General features: G+C 37.4%; 1 protein-coding gene across 2 annotated transcripts in view; it reads left to right on the top strand.

Annotated features, from left to right (window-relative positions):
* Positions 1–17,064, top strand: part of LOC136884559 (uncharacterized) — a 144,927-nt gene that overhangs the window by 104,596 nt on the left and 23,267 nt on the right. For both annotated transcript variants that reach the window (XM_067156818.2, XM_067156828.2), the window contains one exon: positions 6,679–6,826. In XM_067156818.2, the coding sequence (XP_067012919.1) occupies positions 6,679–6,826 (148 nt within the window). The remainder of the gene's footprint in view (positions 1–6,678; positions 6,827–17,064) is intronic.

Genomic DNA, 17,064 nt, shown 5'->3' with positions numbered 1-17,064 from the left:
TTGCCTACCATCAGTCACAATCAGGCTGGGAAGTTTTCATTATAATGGCAGACACTCACTCTTCACCTTTTTTTACATCCTCAGAAAGACTGTCATAGTGGTTTTCGCAAGTGAAATGAACATAGGTCATTACAAAGATGTCGGTAGAAATTGTGCTATTTAAAGCAATATTAAATACTTGATCAAATGAAAAACCACGCATTTCTCACTTTTATCGAACAGTACTACGCTGCCGATCTAACAATCCAAAGTTCCAGGGCTGGAAAGACCAAGCCGCAGACAACTGTGATCCGTGAAAACTCTTCGCCTTTTTTCAGCGTGAGATTGGGGGTCGAATAGTGGAGAGTCTCAGTGCAAATCTATGTCCTTTCACTAATCTGTTTCCTAGGAGTACCTGATGAGTCGGAAAAATCTCATTTCACTACACTGGCGGCGGAAAAATCTGACTTGGAAGCAAATTTTTCCTCCAAGCCAGAAGAAAAAACCCCTGTTCACTGCTAATTTGGAATAAAATGAATGTAGAATTTAATGAAAGTGAAGAGGAAGACACTTTTCTTAAGAAACGGCTCTTTTCAGGTGTTGAATTTTGAATTATTTAGGGAATTGTAGTGCTATAATTTGGAATAGGCCTAAATTGTAATCTAGGCCAGGTCACACTACTATTACTAAGTGAGCCTATGCCAAATGTGCACACTGCTCATTCAAAACAGCGCATCAAGGTAGGGATCGAATAGCTGGAAAACTATGATGAACCAGTGTGTTATGTACCGGCAGTATCAGACAGTGTATGAAGCAGAGGAATGGCATGCTAAAGAAAAGTTTCCTAACTCCCCAGCTATTTCCCGCCAATATTCATTCAGGCTGTTATACTCGGTACGCAACAGTAATCCCATCAATTGGAGTTGAGTGGCAGCATAACAAACAAAGAACATCACAACAAACAATGGTCAATGTAATGTTATTGTTGATCAATGTTATGCGCTTTCGATATTCTAAAACTTCACATTTAGTTTTCTTCCGACTCTGATATACCACTCTTATCATAGTCGGTATGGTAAAACTGAATAAAACATAAATGATCGGAAATTGTATTCTCTATAACTTTTGTTATGTAGTTTTTTTCTATAGAACCAATACCAGAGGTAGGGTATTTAAAAATTAAATTTTAGTTGCTGCCCCTAAACTACAATTTAATCCAGGGTCAGTAAAATTGTTTATAGCTTAGGCTATAGTTTCTTCTTCCTCAACTCTATATACCGATTTTCATTAAATTCTGTTTACCCATTTTCTCGTGGCTCGGCGTTGATTCGGACTTGGCAACAAAAATCAAAATTCATTAATATCTCGGTTATCGTAACCGGTACGGTGAAAATGTATAAGACGTAAATGATCGGAAATTGATTTCTATGTAACTTTAGTTATGTAGTATTTATCGATAGGACCACTAATAATATAAATATTTGAGAAATGAATTTTAGGCCTTCCCCTAAACTACCATTTCACTCAGCGTGAATAAAATAATTTATAGCTTAGATTGTAGTGGCTCATTCTCCGACTTGACAGACAGACAGACAGACAGACAGAAATTACGGAAAAGTGAAAAATCCATTTTCTTGTTATTGTGGACATGACTGATACAGAAATACCATTATTTTCAAATTCTGAGCAATGTACAGACAAAACTCTTATTTTATATATATAGATTGTGATCTTTCCTACTTTTAAAGACACCACTCAAACTTATTAGTCTTCCGATATCATTCCAAGCCCTCTCTCCACTGACAGTTTGGAACATACCACATATTGAAATAATAACAATAAGTTAATTTATTAATTTGACCACCTAATCAATACAATAAATCTTGTCTTTGTTGAATTACATTGATATGTTAATTAAAATGGTACATGTTTCGCCTTACATACAGGCATCATCAGCCATGGGTTTAACCTTGAAATAAAATCAGGCACCTGATTTACGTATAAATAAAATTAAACTAATTTATAAAAACCTTGAAGAGACTTTAAAAAATTAACATTTTTAAAGACTAGTACAATGTTGGTTTTAAAGATATTACTATGAGTGAGAAGTTGACAATTGGTTAAAGTATTTAAAATATTGACATTGGAAGACTACTATTGTAAGAAAAATGAATAAAGCAACAGTTTGTTGTAGACAAGTGGTAAAATTGCTGTAATATGATGTTGACCGACTAGCGGTTAGAATTAGATAATGACGAAAATGACGATCAAAATCGTATTTTTTTAAACATAATGTTGAATAAAATAATGTTGACAGATGGTCAAGTGAACTCTAATTATTTGTTTACGTAAGATAAAAGTCAAAAGTCAATAGCATATGTTGAAGTTGTGGTTCACTTTGATGAAGAAGTACGAGGTTGTAGTTGAAGGTTAATACACAATGTTTATATTGGACCTCTATGGACCATCTCATTTGATACGATGCTATAACGTTATTAAGAATATGGGTTTATTGAATGCTGGTCAAAAAGGCAGTGTGACAGTTGAATGTAGCTAATGTGTTGAATGTTGGATCAGAAGTAGAATCATTTGACGATGGTGAGGGTAACTTGTTATGTCATGAGCTAAAAGTTATTGACGACTCATTGATAAAAATGCCATGGCTGCCTCCTTCCCACTCTTAGCCCTTTCCTATCCCGTCGTCACCATAAGACCTACCTGTGTCGGTGCAACGTAAAGCAAAATTGTATTATTTTCTAAGCATGTTCTGCACTGCATGTTAAGGGATGCCGTGGAATTACATTAGTAGACGAATAAGCTTGAGTGGAACTTTTAAAAGTAGGAAGGATCATAATAGGAAGTTAAAATTGGATTTCAAGATTAAAAATTGGGGCATATATTCATTTGTAGGAAGAGAGATTGGAATAATTTGTTAAGGATAATGTTTGATGAACTTCCCAGTTCTTTGAAATAGTGTAAGAGAAAACTAAGTAAACTATTGATAGGGAATCTGCCACCTGCACGACAGCCTTAAATGCAGATCAGTGATGGGTGATTTGATTGATTGATTGATTCATTCATTCATTCATTCATTCATTCATTCATTCATTCATTCATTCATTCATTGAACTCTCCATCTTCTGGCTTTATTCTTCTGCCTTTGGGCTTTCTGCAATCTCCTGAGCTCTTTCCATCTGGCCTTCTTCCATAATCTTCTTTTTAATCTCAAAGAACGCATTGACTCAGCACTCCGGAGAGTGTAATCTTGTGAACTTGTGACATGCAGCTTGATACTACGATTTTAGCCAAGGACATTCTAATAATTTTATGTTAGACAAACACCTACATTGATATCCTCTTTTTATGATTTGTAAAAACAATCAGGATCCTGATTATTCACCTTTCAGGTGTGAGTTTGAGGTTGATGATGCCCTTAAAATGGGCAAAACATGTCCCTTGTAACTTTCTATGATATTTAATTCTTAATTTAGTAGATCTCTTTGTATTGAATAGGTGGATATTAAAAATAATACTTGTAACATACTTTGTATTTACCCGGTTTTCTCAAGATTAATGTGCGACGGGAATAGTTCTGCAAACTGAAGCGGGATTCATCTGTGAAGAGCACATGCCTCCATTCATTCATGGTCCACTTTCGATGTTGACGGCTCCACAGTAAACGGGCCCGTCTCTGTGCTGGAGTGAGCGGGATGCACACAGCTGTACATTGGGCAAACAGCCCTGCTGTTCTGAGCCTTCGGTACACAGTTTGGCGGTAAACGACAATCCCTGAGACGGCTGCAAGCTCCGCCGACAATAGTCTTGTAGGTGCATTTCGATTTCGTCAGGCAATTAAGGCCAGATATAAGTCCTGCTGTGAGGTGGTTACCCTTGGTCGACCTGGTACTGGCCTTCGACTAACATCTCCTGTGTCTCAAAATTGTCTCCAAAGCCTGGAAATAACACTTTGTGGCACATTCAAGGATACAGCGACTTCGGTCTGAGTCAGGCCTGCTTCCAGGTGGGAGAGATCTACCCTGCAAAACAGGGTCCAAATGGCATCGTCGTGCCATTATGTTGTCACGTTCACCACGAGGCTACACTCCACACACTATAACAGGACAAACACGACTGAGGAAATATGGGGCGTAGGCACTGGCTGTGTTTACCTTGTGGTTACGCCGCTAGTGAAAGCAGGGAATACTCCTTTCCTATACAGAGCGAACACGTAAGGTTGGTTGGTGCATATGTCGTGCGATTTGCTGTCTATTTCCTGTTGCCCTGCTTACTCGTAACTTATGCTTAACTTTTGGACACTAGTGTAGTTTACACATAATTTCCATGTGGTTACAACTAATCTTAGCAGTGTGAGAAACACATCTGCTCTTATGATGAGTCATCTTGAGTCTCCCAAGATGCAGTGGGAGTGTATTGCCAACTGCAAAACGTCAGTAAGTTCTCGGGTGGCTATAAATCAGTGCTGCCAACACATGTCATTTCTGCAACTGTCACTTCGACCCTAGGACAGTTCACAATTAAATTCACTGTACAGCTATAGCGGCCACACAGTCTCACAAGATTGTACGAGGTTCAAAGTTCGCACTTACACAGCAGTCTTTACTTACTGTTCCACGTCGCTCAGCAGCAATGTTCTGGCTTTGCCGTCGGTTCACAAACAGCACTCCCTCGACACTGTAGCACGTTGTTCCGGTATTCCACATTCATTCGCTCACATCATGGCACTGTCTTGCTGACAATCACTGGCAGAACTGAGCCCAGACTGAACTATCACAATGTAGTCCAGCCTGTTATATAGGGAGGTCATCCCTTCTAGATACTTTGGACGAGGAGAATGCCCGGAATTTTCTGGAAATCGAATGCTGTGGTTACGCCTTTCTGGTTGTATTTCATACCGCTGGAAGGCATGGAGTGATGGCGGTAGGGGTGACAGATGTGCTGGCATTTGAGAAATAACAGGTTCAAACCCCACCGTCAGCATTACATGTCATAAACCGTCAGCAGCCGTGAAGATGGTTTTCTGTGGTATCTCATTTTCACACCAGGCAAGTAATAGGGCTGTACCTTAATTAAGGCCACGGGCGCTTTCTTCCCACTCCTATCCCACGGTCTCCATAAGACCTATCTGCGTCAGTGCGACAAAAATCCAGTTGCATAAGACCAATTTCATGTTTTTATCAATATTGAACTTACTGCTAGTATTTACAATTATTATTATTATCCACTCCACTTAATTCAATTCAATACATAAAGTGTTTCTTGTCTCTTAAAGGACATTACAATACAAACGTTAATTGGGACATGTTTTGCTCGCTGTATCGAGCATCTTCAGCCATCTTTTATATGGTTTTCTCAAGGTTGAGTCTACATTAAACCTTATTTATAATAATTTTGTTCATTGAAAATGTTTCACACAATAAAAAATTTTTTGTCACTGCTTAAAAAGTAAACGGATAAAATTGACAATTAAATTGTATCATAAATGGACTAGACGTTAATTACATAATATTTATATCAGAGTCATATTAAAATGTGCCAATTAAATTGAAAGATTTGGCTAATTCTTGTTAGTTTCTTTATTTTTCAAATACTGTTAGAGTATTTATCGGAGTTTCAAATGATTAGTGAAAGTTGAAGGATTAAACTTGCAGTATTTTTTCCGTTGTGTTTTCGTTAATTGAGAACTACTGCAACAAGCACAACTAAAGGGACACAATCATCCATAACGTTGCAGTATACAACACATCATATCTATGTAACAAGAATTGGTGTCCCTATAAACTACGCTTAACAACATACTGACCAGTGAATATAGGCCGACTTAAATCAGTTGAAGATTGTGAAGACTACAAGTACGATGCACATAACAGAATATAAACCTCTAATGATCCATCCTTAATGATGTAGTTCTCAATTAACGAAAACACGACGGAAAAAATACTGCAAGTTTAATCCTTTAACTTTCACTACTTTTCCTTTGAAACTCTGATAAATACAGTAACAGTATTTGAAAAAACAAGAAACAAACAAGAATTAGCCAAATCTTTCAATTTAATTAACACATTTAATATGATTTGGACATCAATATTATGTCATTACCGTCTTGTCCATTAATGATACATTTTAATTGTACAAAAAAGAAAATTTGTTTACTTTTTGAGTAGTAACGAAATTTTATCGATATTATCTAATTAACGTCTAGTCCATTAATGATACATTTTAATTGTCAATTTTACTTGTTTACTTTTTAAGCAGTGGCAAAAAAAATTTATTGTGTAAAACATTTTTAATAAACAAAATTATTATAAATAAGGTTTAATGTAGACTCAGCCTTGAGAAAATCGTATGAAAGATGGCTGGAGATGATCGATACAGCAAGCGAAACATGTCCCAATTAACGTTTGTATTGTAATGTCCCTTAAGAGACAATAAACATTTTATGTATTGAATTGAGTGGATAATAAAAATAAGAATTGTAAGAAATAGTAAAGCCAGTTGTAAAAAAAAAAAAAAACCCGTGTCTGGTTTTACTGGGTGAATAACATTTTTCCATGAATGCAACTCAAATTCTTGTTAGAATATTGGTGATGGTTTTGGTTGTTCACATGTAAAAACTCATAGCTCTCTTATTTTACTTCATAAAAATATATTTGTACCTTATTGTGGTGTATCTTGTTTTAGGGTAGAAGACTATCAAGATGCAAGCCAAGATCACGTCTCCTTATTTAAACCTGTAGCTAATGATTCCAGTCCTCAAGCAGTTATCAGGTTTAGTTTTGTTCCCCGTCTCAAGTCACCAGCTCAGCAAGAAGATGAGTTGGATATGCAGGTATAGGCTCTTAATGAAGCTGTTTTATTGTTGCTAAGTTATACATGTAAGGAAGATTTTTTTTTTTTTTTTTTTTAATAGTACATAATGGTGTTTTTCCAAGAAAATTTAGTTATGAGGAACTGTCATTAGCTTATCATTATGAGAGGTAATCAATTATTCTATTAGATATTCTATTAGATAATAATGCATATTATTATGTAAACATTAATTCATCTAGTGTCTCATCTTTAAATGACAAAAGAATGAAGTGTGATGTCTGGTTGTAAACTGTGTGTTTATTTTATAGCTCCAGAGTATAATAACTAGTTTGGAGTTTATGAGAATTGATGATGTAGTGAATAGTTTCTTCAGTTGAAAGAGAAAAGTTTGTTAATATAGAGATGCACTGTTGATTTATCTTAATGTGAAGTAGAACAGAACTGTTGACTGATTTTTAATGTCATCATTCACTAACTTAAGTAAAAAAATATGCTTATCTCTCTACTACGGTTACCAGATGGTCTATACAAAATGTAAGATCCAATTAAAAACCTAAATATTTTATAAAACAGTTATATTTGCTTCAATAAATACACATATACTTCAGTTAAAATTATTAGGTTTTTAATTCTTAAAAGCAAACTGAGAAGTTTTCATAAATTTCAATCATCATCGTCATTGTACAGTTCCAGTTTCCCGGGTACTGTTAATGAGCCTCTTCCACTTCTTCTTGTCCATATACACCTTGTCATGGAAAAAATCATCCACTGTCCATCCTCTGGTAAGTAGATCAACCTTGATTATGTCCATCCATCAGGTTTTAGGTCTTCCTGCAGGTCTTTTCCCCTCCACCTGTCTTTCCAAATTTATTCTGGCTGTTCTCTTAGGCTCCATCCTCATCACATGCCTGTACTACCATAGTCTGGATATGCTGATTCGGTCTAATAGGGATGTTTTTCTTCCACCTTCTTTCCTCACCTCCTCACTTCTTAACTTGTCCATCTTGCTCTTCTGGATGGTGGATCTAAGAAATTTCATCTCTGATGCTTGCACTCTTGATGAGTCTCTTTTTGTGAGGGTGCACGCTTCAATACTATAGGTCAATATTGGTATGAAATGGCTGTTAAACATTATCAGTTTGGCCAGTTTTGGAATCGTGTTATCCCATAAGTGTTCTTACTTGTTGGTAGAATTCTGATCCCTTTTGCACTCTGTAATTTCCTTTCTGACCAAATTATCACTGGAGATTACACATCCAAGGTAAGGAAAACTATCCACACACTCTAGCTGCTCTCCTCCTAATTTTACACTTGCTGGGTGCCCTTCTCTGTTGACTGCCATCACCACTGTCTTGGTCTCGCTGATGTTGAGGTTATGTTCCTGGAACTGAGATTTCCATACGTTGAGTCTTGTCTGTACTTCCTCTTCTGTTTCACCCCAAATCATGATATCATCAGCAAAGGCCACTGCATGCACTTCACCTAACTATTCCTTGACATTCTTCATTATATTGTCCATAACAGTGATGAACAGTAGTGGGGAAGTGCACTTCCTTGCTGAACTCCACTCTTGTATCAAACCATGATTATCGACCTTCCCCAATTTATACACAGCTAGAGTAGAACACAGCCGGGAAGGCGGCTTGAAGAGGGTTGCACCGTAACATTTGCGCACTTTGTAGTATGATGTGTTTTCCGCTGAGCCAATAGAATCATTTCAGTAAGAGGTGGCTGTTTGTGCTGGTCACGAGTGAATGTTTCAAGTTTTATTTGTAAATATCATAATCAACGAATTTAGGGAATTATTTGCGTGTGTACGATGGATCCAGGAAGAGCAAAAAGACAAGTATTGCATCAACAGGCGAGAGAAATAGTATTTAGAGTGTATCTGTATTTTGTAAGCATGCAGCAGCAGGCGTTCAGTTGCGGGGAAGGTGAGGAACGCCATGTTGCCACGCCTCAAAAGAAGACGGCATTCACGTGTAGTATCGGTCTGCGAACAGTACAAAGGATAAAACAAGCTACGGAAATAAAAATAATAATGCAGTGTTCAGGTTGCCAGGGAAGAACCCTAAGAGGAAGAGACCAGTGATGGACCTCGATGATTTCAATAAAAATGTTCTGCATACAACATTTGATATGTATAAAAACGGCGAATATCCTACGGCATTGAAAATAACCCGTCCATTTACCTTCCTTAATATCTCGAAAATTTCCCTTAAGACTTTCTCGGGGTTTGATGTAAAAAATTAATTTAGACTTTCAGGAAATATTTAAGACCACAAAATATATAGGTCATCGTTTTGGAATTCAAGATATAACTGGATGAAAAAAATGTTTACACTTTCGTGCTGTTATTCTCTCTGCTCTTCGCCTTTCATTTCTCTTAACTTCCATTTACGTTCTTTAGTATCTCAAAAATTTCCCTCAACACTTTCTCAGGGTTTGATATTAAAAATTAATTTGAACTTTTAGGAAACTTTTAAGCCCATAAAAAATATAGGTCATCGCTTTGGAATTCAAGATATAACTGGATGAAATATTTTTTACACTTTTGTGCTGTTATGAGTAGCCAAATTAGCATCACCGCACCTCATGCTTCTGTCTCTCTCTGCGCAGTTGAAGCTACAAAACAGTCTTCCTGGTTGCGTTCTGCTCTAGTACAGTCTTTGTACAACATCTGAATTTTCCTTACCAGTCCTTCAGGCACATTTCTTTTCCTCAGACACTCCCAGATCTTATCTCTTATAACACTACCATAGGCCTTTTCTATATCCAGGAATACAATGACCAGGTTCTTGCCTTTCTCCCAGTACTTTTCCATCAGCATGCGGGTGTTAAAAATTAGATCCATTGTTGATCAGTTACTTCTGAATCCATATTACTCCTCCTCTAACTGTGGTTCGATGATGGTTCTCAATCTCCTTTCTATTATGTTCTCTAGAAGTTTCAGCCCATCAGACAGCAGGGTTATTCCTCTATAGTTGGTGGGTTTCCATATGCTGCCTTTCTTAAACAGGGGAATTACAATGCCTTTGCTCCAATCCGCAGATATTTTGTTGTCTGTCCACACAGCATTTAGTACTCTGTGCAGCCATTGTATACCCTGGATACCTGCTGCCTTTATCATATCTGCATTCACTTCATCTCCACCTGAAGATTTTCCTTTAGGCATAGATTTTAAGGCTGTCTCAGTTCCTGTCCAGGTGATGGGAGGTTCCTCATTGTAGGCTTGGATTTCTGGTTCTGTATTTTGTTCTTGAACTGGGGCCTGTTCCAGGAACAAACTTTGCAACTTTTCAACTTTGCCCTTTTCAATTCTTGCAAAGTGCAAAGTCTTTCTGTTCTACCATGATCTAGGTTGTACTTTTCAATATCTTCGCAAAGTGAAAAGTCCTTGCGAATGAGTGATCCGATCAAGTTTATTCTGTTGGCAAACTGTATAATACTGTATGATTAAATGCTTTATTTTTTGCAGCGAACTTGATGGTATAATTGTGGTACCGTTAGTTTTAAAGTTTTTATCGTGGCTGTGCTGGAAGTTGTCAAGGAGAAACGGGACATCCTTTTTGACAACTTTAAAAATAACCTCTCAAATGATGACACGCATCAATATTAACGAGAGTATCGTCAACATATCCACACACAGAAGGAAATTCACACTTCATTAGAAATCGTGTTACTGTATTATGTGGATTATCAGGCCAATATACTATGTTAGGAAATATTACATTTACTGCGACATCTATGACTTTGGTAACAGTTCTGCAAACAATTGATTTTGATGTCCCATGCATTGCTGCTACACCATGCAGCCGGGCACCGTTTTATAATCAATGTAGGCATATAAGAATTTGTTCTTTTTTGGAAAGCGATTGATTTCTTTTTGTTGCATGTTTCAATAAACGACTGATTATTTCAAGAATATAGTCAGCCTATGTTGGGGTAATAAAAAATCACTTGCGAAATTCCGTCAAAGTGCGGTTATGAAAAATTGATCCTTTCTTTGTATGTTCTCTTGTTGGATTCCTCATCACTGTCCTCACTTGATAACAAAAACTCTAGTCATAACATATTTATATCACTAAACCAAATTCTACGCCAACAAGCTAATGTACATACTAGTTAATTAACAGATGAAAAGGGAATCATCTCTTTGCACGATTTCTGAAAACTTTTCACTTCATTTCTTTGCACTTTGCATTTCTGTACCAATGGAGGAACATAACAGGCTTGCAAAGTGAAAAGTTGCAAAGTTTGTTCATGGAACAGGCCCCAGGTCTATTCAGTAGGTGGTCAAAATGGTTCTTCAGGACTCCTCTCATGTCACTTTCTGTCCTAACCAGATTTCCATTTTCATCTTCAAGTGCCTTTATGGTATTCATTGTTTCCTTTTACCTCTGATAACACTATACAGTAGTTTCTTATTGTCTATGCTGTCTTCCTCCAGTTTCTGAGTGAATATATTCCATGCCTGGGTCTTTTCTTCTGTAACTGTTCTTTTAACGTCCAATTTCTTGTTTCGGTATAATTGTTTGAGGTTTCTGATCTTTGCCTCATCTCTAGTAAGATCCAGTTTATTTTTCTCCTGATCCCATTCTTTCTGCAAGAGATTTCTTTCCCTGATTGCTGCTCTCACTCTTTCATTCCCACAAGGTGTTTCCTTCTCCCTTGTTTTCATACTTGTCTTTCCACAGACTTCAGTTGCTTCCTTAACCTATGTGTCCCTTAGTCTGGTCCATTCTGCCTCTCCATTTTTCCTTTCATCTCTTGGTAACAGGGTTTTTATCTGGTTGTGGTACTCAGTTCTCTTGTGTGTTCTGGAGTTCCCATACTTAGATTTTTGGCATTTTCCTGTTCTGTACTTTTGGCGCATAGAAGTTTCTCAGGTCCGCTACTAATAGATGGTGGTCATTGTCAAGACTCTCGTTGGGTATTACTCTGACATCTGTTGCCATTCTGCTCCTCTCTTCATCTGAGATGACATAATCAATTAGTCTTTTGTAGTCCATCCCAACTGTATCGTGTTATCTTATGGCACTGTCTCTTCTTGAACCAACTATTTTTCACCACCAACCCATTCTTCATACAGAACTCTAAGAGATGTTCACCTTCTATATTTCTTCCACAATATCCAGGAGGTCCCTTTACGTTCTCATATCCTGTTATATCTGTCCCAATCTGTGCATTCAGATCTCCTATAATGATTACTCTCTCTTCACTAATATCTTTTTCCAAATCATCGAGAAACTGGTTCTTATCCTCTTGACAACATCCAGTTTGAGGTGCATACACATTTCAATGATCCCCCTAAATATATGGAAGTACAATCGAAGCATTACTCCACTGACTTAGCATTGATCATGTTTTTGCGAGGAACATGTTTTTTTTTTTTTTTTTTCCTCTCATAATATCTGGCATGGTAGGGACACACTTTGGAGGCATCTGGTAAGAGTACCAGCTCAGGGTTACAAGTGAAGACCTCAACGACATCTACAGCGGAGAAGGTGGACTTTGGTACTGTGGAGATGGCAGAAGAGGGAGACCTGGACTCGGGGATAAATACAATTACAGTCTTAAAAGGCCATTGGCTTCTGGCAGATGATGCTCTTTTGGGAGGTCTGATGGCCCCTTGGTGGAGGTAATACCACAAAAGTCCATCTAGCAGCGTCTACACTCCATTTTAGGGGCGGCTGCAAAAGGTGTCCGTTTCCCCATGTTAGGGGTGGCCTGAAAGAATCTGAACAGTAGGTATAAAATGCCCATCGTACTAATAGCCTATAAAATGATTGAAAGTGAGTGGAGGCCTCGGAAATGGTTGGGCGTCCACCAAAAGCGATGCACAGTTCCTGGTATTCTTGTTTTGGTGGAACTGTGAAAAGCGGGCAACCAGCAACAAACATTGTAACCATAAATGTCTTGACCCTTAATGGCAAGTCAAAGAAGTAATAGAATACATGGAAAAGGACATTGAAAAATTGGAGTTGAGTGAAACCAAATGGAAATCGATAGAAGAGATTGAGAAAGGGGTTTCAGTTGTTTGGAGTGGAGTTGCAAACTGCAATGATGGAGTGAGTTTAATTGTGAGAGAAGACCTAGTACAGTACATAGAGGTCTGCCGTGTAAATGATAGAATCATGAAAATCAGACTTGGCTTGGAGAGTGGAGTCCAAGATTTTATCCAAGTATATGCACCTCCGACAGCTAAGGTTGAAGAGTCAAAAGGAGTTCTTGGAGGAACTGGAGAGGTGCATCAAAGATAAAGAAATCATAATGGGAGACATAAATGCTTACATTGAAACACACAGGCAAGGTAAAGAAGAAATAAGTGGTCCTTTCAGTTACAGAAATAAAAATGAGAGAGAGCTGATACTAGATTTTTGTGACAAGAATGGATTAGTATTGGGGAATACATGGTTCAGAAAGAACAGCAGCAAAAAAAAGATGGACGGACGGATGGAAAAACATGGAGGAACTGGTTACGAGGCAGAAGAGTAGCCAAAAGTATCATGAAGCAAAGAAATCATGTCAGAAGATTGTACAGGAAGAGAAACAGAAGTACTGGGAAAACTTTACAGAAACCTTGTAAAAGGATGTTAAAGAAAGTGAGAAAGTGTTGTGTGGATTGGTTGAAAGCAAAGTAAAGAGGAGAGAAGATACAAAATTTGTAAGGACAGATACATGGCTAATTTGTCCACAAAAAGAGGATATTCTCCAGCAATAGGAGTAGTATTTTGCTAAATTACTTAATATCAAAGAACTGGAGGAAGAGGAGGAACATGAAGAAGAAATGGTGGAAGAAAACCAAAATGAAGATACAACAATGTTGGGATGAGGTGGCCGCAGAGATGATAAAGGCGGCAGGACCAGTAGGTTTACATTGGATGTATAGACTATTTTGAGTGATATGGAAGAGAAAAAGAAGTACCAGAAGATTAGAGGAAGGGTCTGATAATCTCGGCATTCAAGAAGGGTGATTAGAAAGAATGTAGCAACTATAGGGGAATCACCCTCATTTTACTTGTAGCAAAGATCCTTGGAAGGATAATAGAGGGAAGACTGAGGATGAAAGTAGAAAAGGAAATTTACGAAGACTAATATAGCCTTAGAAGAGATGGATCAACTTTTGATTTAACTTTTTCATTAAGGAACATGATGGAGAAAAGATTGGAGTTTAGGAAGGATTTAGTGTAGACATTTATAAATATTGAGAAGGCATATGACAGTGTACCACGGCAGCTAGTTTGGGATGCATTGATGAAAAAGAACGTAGGCAGAGCAGAAGTAGAAATGATCAAAGCCATGTATGAAAAGTGTGTAAATAGTGTGAATACTAAGATACGACTAACTGGTTCTATGTAGAAACAGGACTTTGACAAGGACTTCATCACAATCATCGATGAAATCCACAGGAGTGGACCACAAAAAATGGGAAGCAAAAAGATAGTAATATGGGGAGAAGATCAAATGGAAGTAAAAGAACAAATTATTGTATGGAATCAGGAGATAGAGGAATATGGAATGAAAATAAGTGTGGAGAAGAGTAGACATGAATGGTCACAAAAGGTTATAGAGAAGGAAGAGAGAATATTGAAGTAAATGGGAGACCATTAGAAGTTGTGAAAAGCTTCAAATATATGGGGAGTATACTTGCAGAAGATGAGAATAAATGAGGAAATTGGAAAGGGAACCCAACCAGCCAGTGGGTTTTACCAATGTGTGAGAGGTATAGTGTGGAACCAGGACATCCCAGAGAAAAGCAAGAAAATTCTGTACTTTGTGTATTACACACCAGTTTTGACAAACGTGGTAGGCACATGGACAATAACAAAACATGATGAAAGCAGAATTCAGGCAGCCGAGATGAAATTCCTTACATGAGTGATTGGGAAGGCATGAAGGGATAAAATAAGAAACATAAAAATCAGAGAGAAAATTGGATTCTCTAACTTGCAAGACAATATAAAGACTAGTAAGCTGAAATGGTATGGACACATGATGAAAATGGAAGAGGATAGTTACAAAGTGAGTATTTATGGAGAAAATAATTGGAGGATGACAATGCAGAAGGCCCAGAAAGAGGTGGACGGATACGGTGAAGGAGGGGGAGTATAAAGAAGAGAGGAGGAAAAGTAGAAGATATAATGGAGGAAGGAAAATAGTTGTGGAGATATAGAAAACTGTAGAGGTCCTGGATTCACAACCCGACCCAGAAAACTGGAAACAGGAGATGATGTTGAATATCTGTCCTGTTAAAAATATAAAATTCTCTGTAATTTGAGTGCTTAAAATCTTATTTTATTGGATTTATCCCCTTTACAGGATCTATAGCATTAGCATGTTCATGGCAGCAGGAATATATTTGGTTTCCCCGATTAGAAGAATCAGATAGAAAAGCCTGTTTTTTAGAGGTGAGCCTCCACTTTGAATGAGTTCTAGAGAAATGTTGTATGATCCTGGAGTCTTCCCCGTTTTCATTCTGCTGAGAGCTTTGATAAACTCTTGAAAGGTTGGAGGAGTGTTCATCCAGGGTTGGGGAGTATGTTGAAGAAAATCTTCAGCAGCAGCAGCAGAACTATGGTTCAAAAGTGAGCTGAAGTGCTCTTTCCATTGTTTCAAGATGTCCTGGCTGTCTGTAAGAATGGTGGTATTATCAACAGCTTTCAGAGTTCCTGATGATGAGCAGACAGGACCATACACCTCTTTCAGTCCTGTGTATGTTGCATAAGTCCCTGATATCTGAGAATTTCGGAAGTTGCTTTGGCTTTTTGCTGCCACCAGTTCTTTATTTTCCTGATTTCAGGCTGATACTTCTGTTTTATTTTTTGAAAATTCATTTTATTCTCTCTGGAGGATGGATGTTGACAAACTGATAGATAGGCATCCCGTGTAGCCTTGATGAGGTTCAAGATTTCTTCATTGTAATTATCAAACCAGTCTTGTCTCTTCCTCTCCTCATAGCCACTAACTTTCTGTGCAGACTCTGTAGTGATATTTTGAAGTGTGGTCCATTCAGATTCAACATCCTTTTTGCTGTTTTGATTGTGAGTTAGTTGTTCTAGAACAGAGTTTTGGTATTTTGTGGCATCTGTATCAAATTGAAGCTTAGAGGTGTTGAACTTCTTCCTTGTTGGATACGTGAAGTGGGTTTGTGGCTTTTTATGGATAAGGATTAGCATCAGGAAGGGCATCCGGTCATTAAACAGGGCCAAATACCCATGTGCGACACAGTTTGCTCCCATAACCCCACAGTTGTGCGAAGAGCAGTTGAAAATAAAGAAGGTAACGATAACAGTAATAGCAATGTGTTAGCAAAACCGATATTAGCAAATACAGCGGATATCTACCAGTACTAACCAAACCGAGTTATAGAATAAGTTGCACATCACAGAGATCGAACCGCAGGTGGTCGTTTCAGAGTCCTGAATACAAGTACTCCGGGACCAGGATAACTGCTTGTTTTCATTGAGCAACAAGTTGTATTTTCTCAAACTATATTGTATAGTGATATCAATATTATTTTAATTGCTCATTGTGAGGATCAAATCATAGCCATCACTAACAGAGCACTATACACAACCACCTCGGGACCATGGCAATAGTTTGTTTTCACCACTAAAAAGTAGCAGGTTTTCATTATTAGATACGTTAGAATAAGGAGTAGAATGGTACAGTATATTATGTTGACATAAATATGGGGCGAGGTAATACAATTTTGTCTACTCATCGGCTAACTTAACCATATCATTTTCTATCTTTATATACATACAGATAAGTCATACATAAAAAAGTACATTCCTGTGTATAGTTTGAAATTACTGTGTTGTATATTCTCGTATGTAAAACCATGTAACCCGGAATATAGTAACGTTAATTTTTTAATTTAAATGTAGGCTAACTTTACAGTCATCACATACATTATTCAAGACAATGACTATACTATTTTATGCCACATGTATTATTATAATAATATAAATGATATTGTAGGCCCAGCTACCAACACAGAATTTCTAACCTCTTAAATAGTTGTGATTTGTATACCACGTATAAATCTGAATGTTGAATTCTTAAGGCAGGTAGTCAGACTCTGAATATAACAAATACGCAGAGTATAAGCAAAATAAATAACATCTTAAAACATTGAACTAGCCTATTCTGTACTGAAACAATAAAATAATATAACTCTCCTTCATCTATCAACTGATTGAGTACTTGGCTAAAACATGGCGGCTGAACTGTACTTAGCCACACTGTACA

This window comes from Anabrus simplex, chromosome 1 (genome assembly GCF_040414725.1).
Source record: "Anabrus simplex isolate iqAnaSimp1 chromosome 1, ASM4041472v1, whole genome shotgun sequence".
In the NCBI taxonomy this organism is placed as follows: domain Eukaryota; kingdom Metazoa; phylum Arthropoda; class Insecta; order Orthoptera; family Tettigoniidae; genus Anabrus; species Anabrus simplex.
Note: the sequence above shows the minus strand (reverse complement) of the source record. Positions and strands in the feature narration are given on the sequence as shown.